Source organism: Marmota marmota, unplaced genomic scaffold (genome assembly GCF_001458135.2).
Source record: "Marmota marmota marmota unplaced genomic scaffold, marMar, whole genome shotgun sequence".
NCBI classification, from domain to species: Eukaryota; Metazoa; Chordata; class Mammalia; order Rodentia; family Sciuridae; genus Marmota; species Marmota marmota.
In genome coordinates this window covers 40,621,108-40,633,425 of record NW_026000082.1, presented here as the reverse complement: position 1 = coordinate 40,633,425, position 12,318 = coordinate 40,621,108, and the positions used below count along the sequence as shown (strand labels likewise).

General features: G+C 49.4%; 1 protein-coding gene across 3 annotated transcripts in view; it reads right to left on the bottom strand.

The window, feature by feature from the left end:
- Positions 1-12,318, bottom strand: part of Capzb (capping actin protein of muscle Z-line subunit beta) — a 114,679-nt gene that overhangs the window by 53,607 nt on the left and 48,754 nt on the right. For all 3 annotated transcript variants that reach the window (XM_015485608.2, XM_048816214.1, XM_048816215.1), the window contains exon 2: positions 8,357-8,446. In XM_015485608.2, the coding sequence (XP_015341094.2) occupies positions 8,357-8,446 (90 nt within the window). The remainder of the gene's footprint in view (positions 1-8,356; positions 8,447-12,318) is intronic.

Genomic DNA, 12,318 nt, shown 5'->3' with positions numbered 1-12,318 from the left:
AAATAATAAAAAGGGCTGGAGATGTAGCTCAGTGGTAGAAGGCTTGCCTAGCATGTGCATAAGGCTCCAGGTTCAGTTCCCAGTAACAGAATAAAAGTCCTTTACCCTGAGGTACTTAGAAGTTCCCTGCCTTTGATTTAATTTTAGCAGGATGCATAAGAAATAGCACTCTATAATTTCTTGTTTTCTTCTTTTGTGGCACTAGGCGGTGAAACCATAGTCCTTCTACTACTAAGTTACACTCCCAGGCCCTTTTCTATTTATTTTTTATTTTGAGACAGGGTCTTTTTATTATTATTATTAGTTTTAGTTGTAGATGGACATACAATATCTTTTATGAGGTGCTGAGGATCAAACTCAGTGCCTTACATATGTGAGGCAAGTGCTTTACCACTGAGCTACATCCCCAGCCCTGGCCTTAAACTTTCAATCCTCCTACCTCAGCCTCCCAAGTGGCTGGGATTACAGGCATGTGGCACCGTGCCCAGCCTATTTTCATTTTCAAATAGCAGTCCAGGGCTGGGGTTGTGGCTCAGTGGTAGAGGGCTCACCCTAGCATGTGCAAGGCCCTGGGTTCGATCCGCAGCACCACATAAAAATAAATAAATAAAGATATTGGGTCCAACTACAACTAAAAACTAAATATTAAAAAAAAAAAAAAAGAGCAGTTCAGAGGAGTGGACAGCTGGTTTGGACATACCCATCAGTATCAGGTAAGGAACTCTGGGAAGCCCCTGCCTTCTATGCCTCAATCCCCATCTATGACCCTCCTGGTCACCTTCACAGAGCAGCTGTGAAGATTAAAGAAGGAAATGGAATGTGTGTATTAATAATAAAGCCTATATATGAGCATTTCTAACACCTGGTGTTAGACCTCCATTAAAGACATTTATCTTTCTATGCCATTCATTGTACAAAGACTTTTTATGGGGAATGAAAGAGGGCAGAGTCAAATTATAAATCGGAGACCAACAAAAATAGCTCTTATTTTGAACTTCATAATCTGAAAAACAACAAAAGCATTCTGGGTGGTCATCTGAAATTCAGGTGAAGGGAGACAGTGAACTTTTAAAATACCTGGCTGTGGAGAACTCTGAATCCCTGGCCGTGATGAGAACCTGTTACTGTTCTAGAACTGCTCAGGACTGATGCACATATCGTGGGCTCCCAGAAAGCCTGTATGCTCCCCGAGGAATGAACCATGCGTGTGCGCGCGCGCGCGCGCACACACACACACACACACACACACACACACACGCACGTGAGGGCCCACAAGCCAGCAGCCTCTGAACTCTTCAGTTTTCAAGGTGACAACTCATCTCTTCTTCATGGGACTGGATGAGGGGCTACTGTCCTGCACACAGAACTCCTCAGAACTCCAAATCACTTCCAGCCACATTTGTAGAGGAGCAGAGCAGGCAGGGCACCCCAGGAAGTCCTGGTCCTTCCAAGCAAATCAGGCTGTTTCTTCCTGGTTTGTAAGGGCTGTCAGCAGTTAGAGGCCACTGTCCTCTGGAGAGCAGCCCTGGCATGAAGAGAGGGCCAGCGTCTGCTTTCTTGTCCTCCCCACCTCACTTAACCCCACCTAGTTGCTCAGAAAGCAGGACCCCGGGGTGAAGAGGCAGACCACAACCCCCCAGGAGTGGAGTGCATTACAGCACTGCCGGAGGCCTTCCGGAATGCTTCTCCCCCTTGTAAAAGAGGGACTGCAGCACAGTGTCGCCTGCAGGAAAGCCCAGAATCAGCTGAGAAACGTCAGCACAGCCAGCCTGGACAGGGCTGATGCATGCTGCAATAATTCCATCTACTCCCTGACCTTGCCCCAGAGACAGCATCAGGTCCAGCAGAGAAAACTTCCTGGCAGACCCTAATAAGGATAGGACAGTGGAAGCCAGGTTCTCCCACCCCAGACCTAAGCCCCCAGGGAACCTCCCTAGGCACAGGAGAAAGCCAAGTGCTAGGCTGGCAGAACAAGGTCCAGGGAGTCAGGGCCCACCCTGGGAGCACCAGCCAGACTCAAGGACTTGGTGGAGAAGACGTGATTTCATATTCAGATGCCTGTTCGTGTAAGCATGTTATGATGAAACGGACTAACAGAAAAATTTCTCCCTTAGGCAGAAGCTTCGGTTTGATCTCCTATGCTGTCAGGAACTTTGGGCAAAGAAGCTGGGAAGCATTGAGGTGCATGTCACTACAGTCTGGTTGAAAGGTGGAGGCAGGAAGTAAAGAGTGGGCACAAACACACAAGAGGGGGCATGGCTATCACAGCCGAAACACCTTCACAAGAGTAAAGACAAGTAGGTTTCTATTGTTTATCCTGTTCAACAGACACAGGAGGGCAGAGCTGGGCACCGCCAAGCTGTCCTCCAGAAATCCCCCACTACACAGCTCTACTGAGCAGAGCCTTTCATCTTGGTCACCACTGTAACCTCAGAACCTGGAATAGCACCTGGTACATAGTAGATGTTAAAAAAACAGCTGCAGAAAGAATCATTTGGTTCTGCAGTTCTTTTTTTTTATTATTTGTTCTTTTTAGATATACATGACAGTAGAGTATATTTTGCCACATTATACGTACACGGAGAATAACTTATTCTAATTAGGATCCCATTTGGTTCTGCAGTCCTTAACGCCCACGCTCATTCTCAGAGCTTATTAACTGATGAATGACCAGTGGTCCCAGAGAATCCTACCAGCCTCACACGTTTCAGTGATCCAGCTGTGGAATTCCCTGTGGAAGGGGAGGCACACAGTGCCCAAGTCCTAGGAGATGCTGAGATCCGTGTTGACCAAACCCATCAGTCTTTCACCTCAACTTACATTAAAGATCCCTTCAGGAAGGAGAAGGTACTATGAGATAAAAGAGGAAAAATGGTGTTTTAAATGCAAAGAGAAAAACTTAGCAAGAAGAAGGCCAGTCTACTCTAGAATACAGAGGAAACAGATCATGCTGGCCCCCAAGAAGGCGAGGGCCACATGGGGTCCTCATGGCAGCAACACCTCAACACCTAGAGACAGAACTGAATTTTAGGCTCCAACCCATACAGCTATACTGGAAAGATAATTTCCAGATTTTATGGGTTAAACTACCAGAAATCAGAAGTTGAATAATAGTGCTTAGCACAAATATTGGCTGTTCTGCTAATCCACACTATTAATGAACCACTAATAGTGTATTAGCCTTCATTCACCACCAATCACAGAGGTGTGTGGGCTGCTGCACAGGCTGCCCCATGGACAGCAGGCCTGAGGTGCGGGCGGCGGTCTCTGCTCACATCTGCTGAGGTCTGGGGGGTAGTGCACCTGTGCTCCAGCCTCCTACTGTCACATTGTGCTCTCCACACACGTCATGCTACATGGACTAGGGGGACACTTTCTGTGAGCTGTTCAAAACTCAGGTACTGCTGAGGCTGGTGGGGCGAACCCCTGTGCCCAGCTGGCCCTTTCTATTTCTGGAGGCCCATCTTGCTGCTAAAGGAGATACGCAGAAACCAACACGGATCAAGTGGTCAACTCCCTGATGAAGCATCAGATGCCTCCTCCACCTGCACCCACGGCCTGACCGGGGAGGAGTGGCAGCTTTCCCAGCTCTGAGGTCTTCCCTCTGCTGGAGGAAAGCCTGGGGATACCTAAGAGGCAAGCTTTCAGGGAATGATGGGAAGGAAGAGAAGGAATCAAAAACTGAAGTGACCAACCTTCCCAAGCCTGGTTAAACCGATTTATGGCTGTTTTTGATCTGCTCTTAAAAAGGCAAAGGATGGCCCGCTGGGTGCCGATCTGTAGAAACAAACTCCTTCCTCAGCTCAGGGCTCAAAATATACCCCAGCCAAGATGTCCTGACTCTGGCTGCCAGTGTGCAGAGGGAGGCCACAGCAGGTCAGAGTTTAGGAAGCCAAGGGAGCACCTTCACATCACCCGGTTCTCGGCCCAGAAGGACCAGTGGGTATTTCTGAAACAGCTTAACAGCAAGTGCAGCCAGGCTCCCGCCAGCACAGTGGGATGAACATGTAATAAAATGATGTTCTGGCCATCGGGAAAGGACGGTCATTCCCCACCAATCAGAACACGTATCATAATCCCAAGACAGCAAAAGCTCTGATGCCCGAAAGAAAAAAGCACGCTGCCCTGGCATGGGGAACCGGCAGCCTGGCCCGGCTGCCAAGCACGCACCATAGTGCTCGCTGACACCGCTCTGTAACGGGGCGCGGGTGAACCGGCTCAGTCCCCCTGCGGTTCCCTGGCTCTGACATCTAAGCGAGGCCACTCCCCTCAGGGGGAAGGCTGGCAAATCCTAACACTCCTGTCAGTCTGAAAACTGGAGACGTTTCTTTCTTTTTTTTTTTTTTTTAAAGAGAGAGAGGGGGAGAGAGAGAGAGAGAGAGAGAGAGAGAGAGAATTTTAATATTTATTTTTTTAGTTTTCGGCGGACACAACATCTTTGTTTGTATGTGGTGCTGAGGATCGAACCCGGGCCGCATGCATGCCAGGCGAGCGCGCTACCGCTTGAGCCACATCCTCAGCCCGGAGACGTTTCTTAAAAAACAACCGCTTCCTCTTCTACCCAGGCAGGTGAACCCTGGAGGAGTGGCCCGATGCCCGCGGGGCGAGGCCTCAGCCGCTTGGGAAACCCAGGCTGGACGCAGGCTCCACAGTGGATTTTCCGAAACCACAACTTTTGTGGGAAGAGACTAAGACTGTGTGTGAACTCAGAGCCACCACAGGACACTCGGCCCGGGTCAACTTATGGAAGAAAGGAAAACTGCTCTCCTGAGTGTCACAGCAGAAAAACTGCAATAAGAAAAGGAAGCCATGCCAGCGCTTCCAGGTCTGTCCCAGGGTCTGACGGGAGGCCGCCCCACGGCCCTCGGCACGGGCCAGCTACAGCCAGGCCCGACGGCCACCATCAATCAGATGGCTCTCGCAGCATGTCAGTGGTTTTAATGAGGCGTGCTCTACCAGGTCCTAATTTGTTGAGCGGCCATGCTCCATTTCCATTTTGACATACATCATACTTCAATTAAAAAATTAATGAGTCCCAATTCCCCAACCCATTCCACAACAGGATCTCCCATGGTCTCCCGCTCAGCCTGAAGAGGGAGACGGCCCCCAGGCTGTTTCCAGCCAGGTGAAGCCTGTGCCTTTCAAGCCGCCCAGAAGCTACCCGGGCAGATGAATGGCCTGGCTCTAAGAAGGAAACTTCCTCTATGTCCCTAATTTTTGTTTTTCTATTATGTGAATTTAAAATTATTCCTCAGGCTGGACACAGGGGTGCACACCTGTAATCTCAACAGCGTGGGAGGCAGGAGGATTGGGAGTTCAAAGCCAGTCTCAGCAACTTAGCAAGTCCCTAAGCAACTCAGTGAACCCTGTCTCTAAATAGAATACAAAAAAGGGCTGGGGATGGGGCTCAGTGGTCATGTGCCCCTGAGTTCAATCCCTGGTACAAAAAAGAAAAAAATCCTCAGAACATTCCTATCTATACTCTAGCACCTCAGATTACTAGTGAATTAAATTACTTAACACCTTCTCTTCAAACAGATAAAACTGACACACCACGAGGCACCATATTCAATGTGCTGCTGTGAATGTGACTCCCCAGAGCAGCCGAGCACACAGAGAGCCATCCAGGCAGCAGAGACAGGGCTCCGGGGGCTGCAGGGCGTCTCAACTCCTTCTTAGAATTTAAATCATCTAAAAAAAGGTGGATGGGTATTGGGAAAATCTGATGGGCTAAGAACACAAAGAGAAGTGCCAGGCAGAGGGCACACAGAAGGTACGTCAGTTTTCTGTCACTATGACAAAACACCTGAGATAATCAACCTTCAGAGAGGAAATGTTCATTTAGGCTCACAGTTTCAGAGGGTTCGTTTCATGGGGTCTTAACCCTGCTACTTCTGGGCCTGTGGAAAGGCAGAATCTCACGGTGGGGAGCGCAGCATGGTAGAGCAAGGATGCTCACTCCATGGTGGCTGTGAAGCCCAGAGAAGGAGCCAGGTTCCCAATATCCCCTTCCAGGGCATGCCCCCAATGACCTCACTTCCTCCCACCAGGCCTCACCTCTTAAAGGTACCACCACCTCCCAACAGCACCATAGGCTGGGGACCAAGCCTTTAACACATGTGCCCCTGGGAGACATTTTAGATCCAAACTGTAATGGTATGTATTCAACAAATGTGTACTCTGGGGTACACATTCTGGAGAGCTGAAAAGAGAAAAGCGGTGTGCTCTGACAGCATCCTACAGAATGCCCCAGACTATAGTCATGCATCCATGACAAATGCAGCTGGGAACTTCAACCTGCACCCGAGCACCAGCCTGCACCAGCCTGCACACTGAACCGCAGGCTGAGTTCTCCTATCCAGTATTTGGTGCAAAACCGTTTCTGATTCTCTCCTTTTCTCCGGTCAATGCTGTGAGCCCAAGAAAACTGCCATAAAAGCAGATGCACACAAATCTCAAGGAGATGGAGTGATGAATCCTGAAGAAAGTACAAAGCTTCAGCTGCCCACAGAACAAAGCAGCCCATTCGACACCAAGTGTTTGAGGGGAAAAAATGTGCTTATCCTTCCTTGGGCCTTATGTTTAGTTTATTTCTGAAACAGGGATAACTGAACAAGAGACTCAGCCAAGCACACACTCACTTGAGTTTAACAGGAAAAGAGACCCCAGCAGGCAAGCCGAGCAGAGACCGAGCACATCTTTACTTCCGAGCCACCTCTTCTACACAGGCAGCCAGATTCCTGACCAAGAAGGGAAGACGTGCCGTGCTTCCCAGACCTGCGCTGCAGTGCTGCTTTATGGAATCCTGGGGCCCTGGAGGCCAGGAGAGTAGCTTAGCACAAAGCACTCACTGCACACCAAGTTCAGAAGTGGGTGGATGGGACAATTACACTACATCAAGTCCCCCTCCTACCTTCCAAGGACACTACCCACCCACCTTTACGTTATTTCTCAACAAAGTCCACCCACTTGGTAGGCTCAGGGCTTTACACATCAGACCCAGCCCACCCAGTGCTTACGCCAACATTTACAAATCAGGATATCTTGCATAACGATCCAAATGCATGGCTCCAGAAAACTTGAAAATGAGCAACAGGTGAGAAGATCATGCTTCCAAAAGGGCACAAGTGCTCTCCCAGGTGAGGCCTGTCCCCAGACTCTGCCACCCTTTCCCTACAGCGTGTCCACTTCAGTGACTTCCTCCCCTGCTGGTTCTTGGTCTGTATCTTGGTCTGGTCCTGGGCTTACAGTGATTCATTTGCATCACGATTCAATCTTCCATCCTTCAATGCTCCTCTAAAATGTGCATCTGACTAACCTGGGACTGTCACTTCTATACCACAGGGCCACAATCTCAGGACCTTCGTCCTCCTGATCTCCCAAAGCCCATCTAAATGTGAACTACGGCAAGCTCACAGGTCTTTCTGCAGCTCCTCTCAGTCGCATGCCTGCCTCTCACTGGGAATTCGTGTGCCCATAAGTTTACATTAGTAGCATCGTGGATGGCTTTCAGACTGTAGTGCTGCCTGTGAAGGGCACAGTCTCCTACCAAAACTGTTCTGAATCCATGCACTGGAATTAAATAAAGTGCCACAGCAGAAGAACGAGTTTTTGATCCCCTATTTTAGAAGATCTTGCTGATGAGCCTTGTTTGGCTGCTGGGGATCACACCCAGGAAGACCCAGGGCACCAGGGGAAGAGAGTACACTTGGCTTCCCGACCTGTGAGAGCCAGGGCCGAGGGCTGAGTGGTCTAGGAGGGTCGTTTGGCCTCCTGAGACTCAATCTCATTTTATTTCTCTTCAATTCTTCCTTACAAATGTTTTCTAACATCCCTGCCTTTTCAGCTCATGTCACAGTACCAGTTATTCAGAGGCATCATCTTGAGACCAATCACTGGAGTATTCAATGAGCTTCAAGGATGAACTGAATATCTGACACACAGACGTGCTGAGCTCTTTCACAGGAGTGAGGCTGCTACAGGACTCTACAGGGCAGATGCTGGTCAGGCACTGGCTGGAGATACCAAAAAGGCAGACGCCTTGCTGGGCCTGCAGCCTCTTCCTCAGGGTGTCTAACTTCTAGAAACGTTAAGACAAGGCAGCAGGGGGAGGGGTCAGGCCGTAATCAACCTGAGAATGCTTATCATGGGCTTTATCAACAGATGGTCTCAAAGGAAGACCACCATATGAAACTCATCTTCTCTCTGTCCGGAAGAATCTGGGAGCCCAGTGGTGCTGTCTGGCTCAGGAGAGAAAGGGTTTCCTGTGTTTTGAATTCCACACAGAAAGAGTTACACAAAAGCAGGCAATTACGAGCAACAGCCTCAAATGAAACCACATGAAGAAGGCACGTACCAGGTCGATCAGGTCACTGAGGTTCTTCTCGATCTGCTGTGGAGGCAGGCGCCTCATGAGATCCAAGGCACAGTCCAGCTGCTGATCACTCTGTGGAAGGAAAAGAGAAGCACTAAGTAATTTTTGTCAATATCAAAAACTCGTTCCAAAACCCATTCCTGCAGTTGCTGCTTGCTTGGGGGAGTTCTAAGCCCCAGAGAGACCCACAGTGGCCCGGCCCTCCTGAGCCTGCAGGCTAGAGGAGACACTGCACAGGGTGTCACCCCCTTCCAGTGCAGAGCCCCCAAGGGCTCTCCAACAACTCGGCAGACCTGGCAGCTGCAGATGCATCAACTCCCAGCTGGTTCTGTGGAGAGCAGGGCAGGCTGCAGGCTAGGGTCACCCTGCCTGTAACCCAGATATGAGTGGCAGGTAACGGAGCCGAGTCAGGGGAGAAACTAGGCGAGGAATCAGTGAGTGGCAAGAGGCACAGAGAGAGTCAAAGTGCTTCATTCTCCCAACTGAAACTCAGCCAGTCCTCTCAGGTCCTGTGTGCACTGGAGTAGGCCTGAAGCAAGTTTCAGGGAAGAGCTTGTGCTCCCCCGCAGAGGGCACAAGTGCCGTGAGCTGTGGGACAGGACATGGGCAGTGCTCTCATTCCCTGGGCGCCTTTCTAAAGCATGGTGTGTTTCCCAACACCGCCTCTCCTAATACTGCTACTGTGAAGACTTATGGGGCGCCACGAGGTGCCAGTCACCGTAAACATACACAAAACGATAAGGGAAGAGAAGGCAGGTGGGCGGGGCCTGAAGGCGGGCAGATGGCAAAGTGCACAGTGAAGGCTGGGTGGCGGGCGGGGTGATGATGGCTGGCACTGCAGCACAAGAGGCCAGATTCTAGGAGGAGCAGGAAGAAGGGCCAGGTGAGTAACGCAAAGACCCCTGACTGCAAGCAAGGCAGGTGGAGTCCCTGACACTGCCACCAGAGAGGCACCGTCTGACCTGTATCTGAAGCTTGCACTGCTCAGACTAATTTCAGGACTTTTGAAAGCCCTAAATCAATAAACTAAGAGTCTCATAAAATATACAAAGTAATCCTCAAAACGCCATGTTTGGCTGTACGACAGACACCAAGGCCTATTAACCATCAGCAGGCCGTGGGGCCAGGCCCCATTTTATATCCACGGCAGACACAATCCATTTTCACATGTTCACATGGCATGTGCATCAGGATGGTCAAAATTAAGGCCTGTCCCTTGCTCAAGGTGGTTATCAGCGACACTTTATTCTAGGACATGCAACAATCTGGCTACCCTGCAAAACCTAAAACAACCCCAGGCTAGAAACCTGGCCACCAGCTCTGCCTAATTCGGCCCTATGCCAGCAGGTGTCAGCTGAGGCCATGGGGCATGGGGTGGCTCAGAAAGAAATTTTAATACCATGTCTAGGGAGACACAGGTAAGCTGACCTGTCCCTAGAGAAGGCACTTCCCAGGGCTGCACTTATCACCCGGCGACCTGGGGCAAGCTTCTGCCAGCCTCCACCCATAGGACGGGGGCAAGCCCATGGATGACACTCTCATGGAGTGTTACAGTGACTTGGATAATTCATGTGGAAAGTAACAAACATCATAGGATGTGGTCCACGACTGGGGACCACATGCAAATATACATACAGGTTTTAAAGATCTAAAAATACTTTTTAAAGTAAGTACTTTAAATATTCCCAATATACACTCAACCTACACTGCCTGACCTCTCCTGTGCCTAACTAGAGTTAGGCAGTCAAACTCCACAAAAGGCTGTGCGTTCTCTTGCCTGTGCAAGAATGAAAACCCCAAGTTCTCAAGTCAAGCGGAACTCACTAAAAGCTATAAACCAGCCCTTCCCACTCGGGATGATTCCTCCTACGCACACACCCCTCTAGCCAACCTGCTGCCAGGAGATGTGGGGCCAACTAGGGAGACATTTTGACTGTCACAACTGGGGAAGGGGAAGCTGCCATCATTTAACGAGGCAGGGATGATCTGAACACCCAACAATGCAAAGGACAGATTTCCCATAACAAAGATTCCCTGGCCTAAATGTTAAAGGAGTCAACGCTGAAAAACCCTATTCCAAAAATAATCCGTTTCTTTTTTGGAGTGTCAGGGGCTTCTGGTTCCTAGAATCTGGTTAAAAAAAAAAAAAAAAACTTGTCCAGCACGAGAGAAACCTTTTATAACAGTTCTAATTCACATACCACTCATAAGACCTAAAAACTTCTGGTTTTTGGAAAATAAGCAGATCTTAACAATCTTCCTCTGAACTCCTAGGCAAACTTAGAAGCAAGCCCAGCTAACTTGAAACTGTAATCCAGAACATGCTGGGATTCGGGAGGGAGCAATTGGAAATTTAGCAGTGTTCTTCAGAAAGGGAAAAGCCACATCTTGACCAGAGAAGGTCAATGCCAGAGGAACATGATTTTAATCCTCTCTCTGGGGGTCCCCGCCTCACACCCCGAGCCCCCACGCCAATAGGCCCCCACGCGAGGGTGCTGGCGCAGGAGGGCTTCCTTCCAGGCGGTCTGGCTGCGCCTCGCTGGCAGCACTAAACACTCCCAGGGCCATTGAGCTCATGTTTTGTACTCATCCCAATTAATCTTAATTGGAAATGTTTCACAACAAATTTCTAGGGCTAAGGATGTTTAACTATCATTAAATTAGGAAATGACTAAATGCTTCCCATAAGTGAAGCAACATGGGAAGGCTTAGTGGCAGCTTGTAAAAAGTTTAAAATTAGAGTCAACTGCAGCCTTGCTCGGGAGTCATCTCATACCCTACGGGGTCCACGGGAAACAGAATGGAGAAAACACGGCTGATCTACAGCACACGCAATGGCACAGGCGAGCCTGGAGATGGGACGGTGACAGGACTTCGGGAAGACTATCTGGGATGCCAGCACTCTTACGAGGCTCAGAAACAAACGACGGTGATCTCTGTTATTTAGATGGACATGTGCACTTTCAACTGACAGAGCAGAGCTTGCTTCTTGTTAAGATAAGTGAAAGGAATGATAAATAAAAAATTCAGAAGAACGAGAAGTTACCAGGGAAACCACCAGGGGAAGACGAAGGTTATTCTGCCCGGGTCTTACATGGAATGGTAAAATCAAGGGTACTCATTATATCATGATGCTTAAAACTTACACCAGTATGTTCCTACGTCATTATCAGAGGTCTAAATGTTTTTTAAAGTACAAACAAGATCAAGTGAGGGCAGGATTTAGGGTAAGTCCAGGGTGGAGGTCTTTCCTGTCACTAGATGTCTGTGATTTGGGCTTCATTTAACAGTGTGACATGGGACTTGGACTCAATGGCCTCTAAGGTTCCTTCTAGATGGACAATGCCCTCTACCTTGTAGGGAGTGCAAATGTGCCCACCACTGGGTGCCACCCGCCCTGCAGTGGCTCACACTGCTAAAAACATCATCCCTTCAACAAAACCATCGTTCTGGACTCAACCTCCTGCAGGCCAGCAACTAGGTGACAATTCAGCAACCAGGCGTTCAGTGCCACACTCAGGCCACATCCTGACCCTCCAGGAACCGATCAGCCATAAAACAGCAAATGATCACCAGTCACTAGGCCGTGTGATGTGGACAAGTGGAACATCACAGGATGTGGAGGCCCCGAGACAGGGAGTCACATCTGCACTTCCTTCCGGCAACCATTTTCCTAGGGTCCCCCTTGTGGTCACTCCTCCTAACCAGCTTCCTATTTATCTTGTAAACTGTCACCCCTTGATCAGGACAGCTTCTTCAAAATGTCAACTGCTCCTGTAGTTCTGCCTCCCACTGGTGCCCTGGGCTGAAAAACAGTATAGGAATGGCCACTTCACTTCACCCTCCAGGATCTCTGCCCATTCAATCAGTCATTCGATAATTATTGTTGAATGTTTCCTAGGTAACAAGCACTGTGCTTGATGCTGAGTGGGGAATGTGAAGTC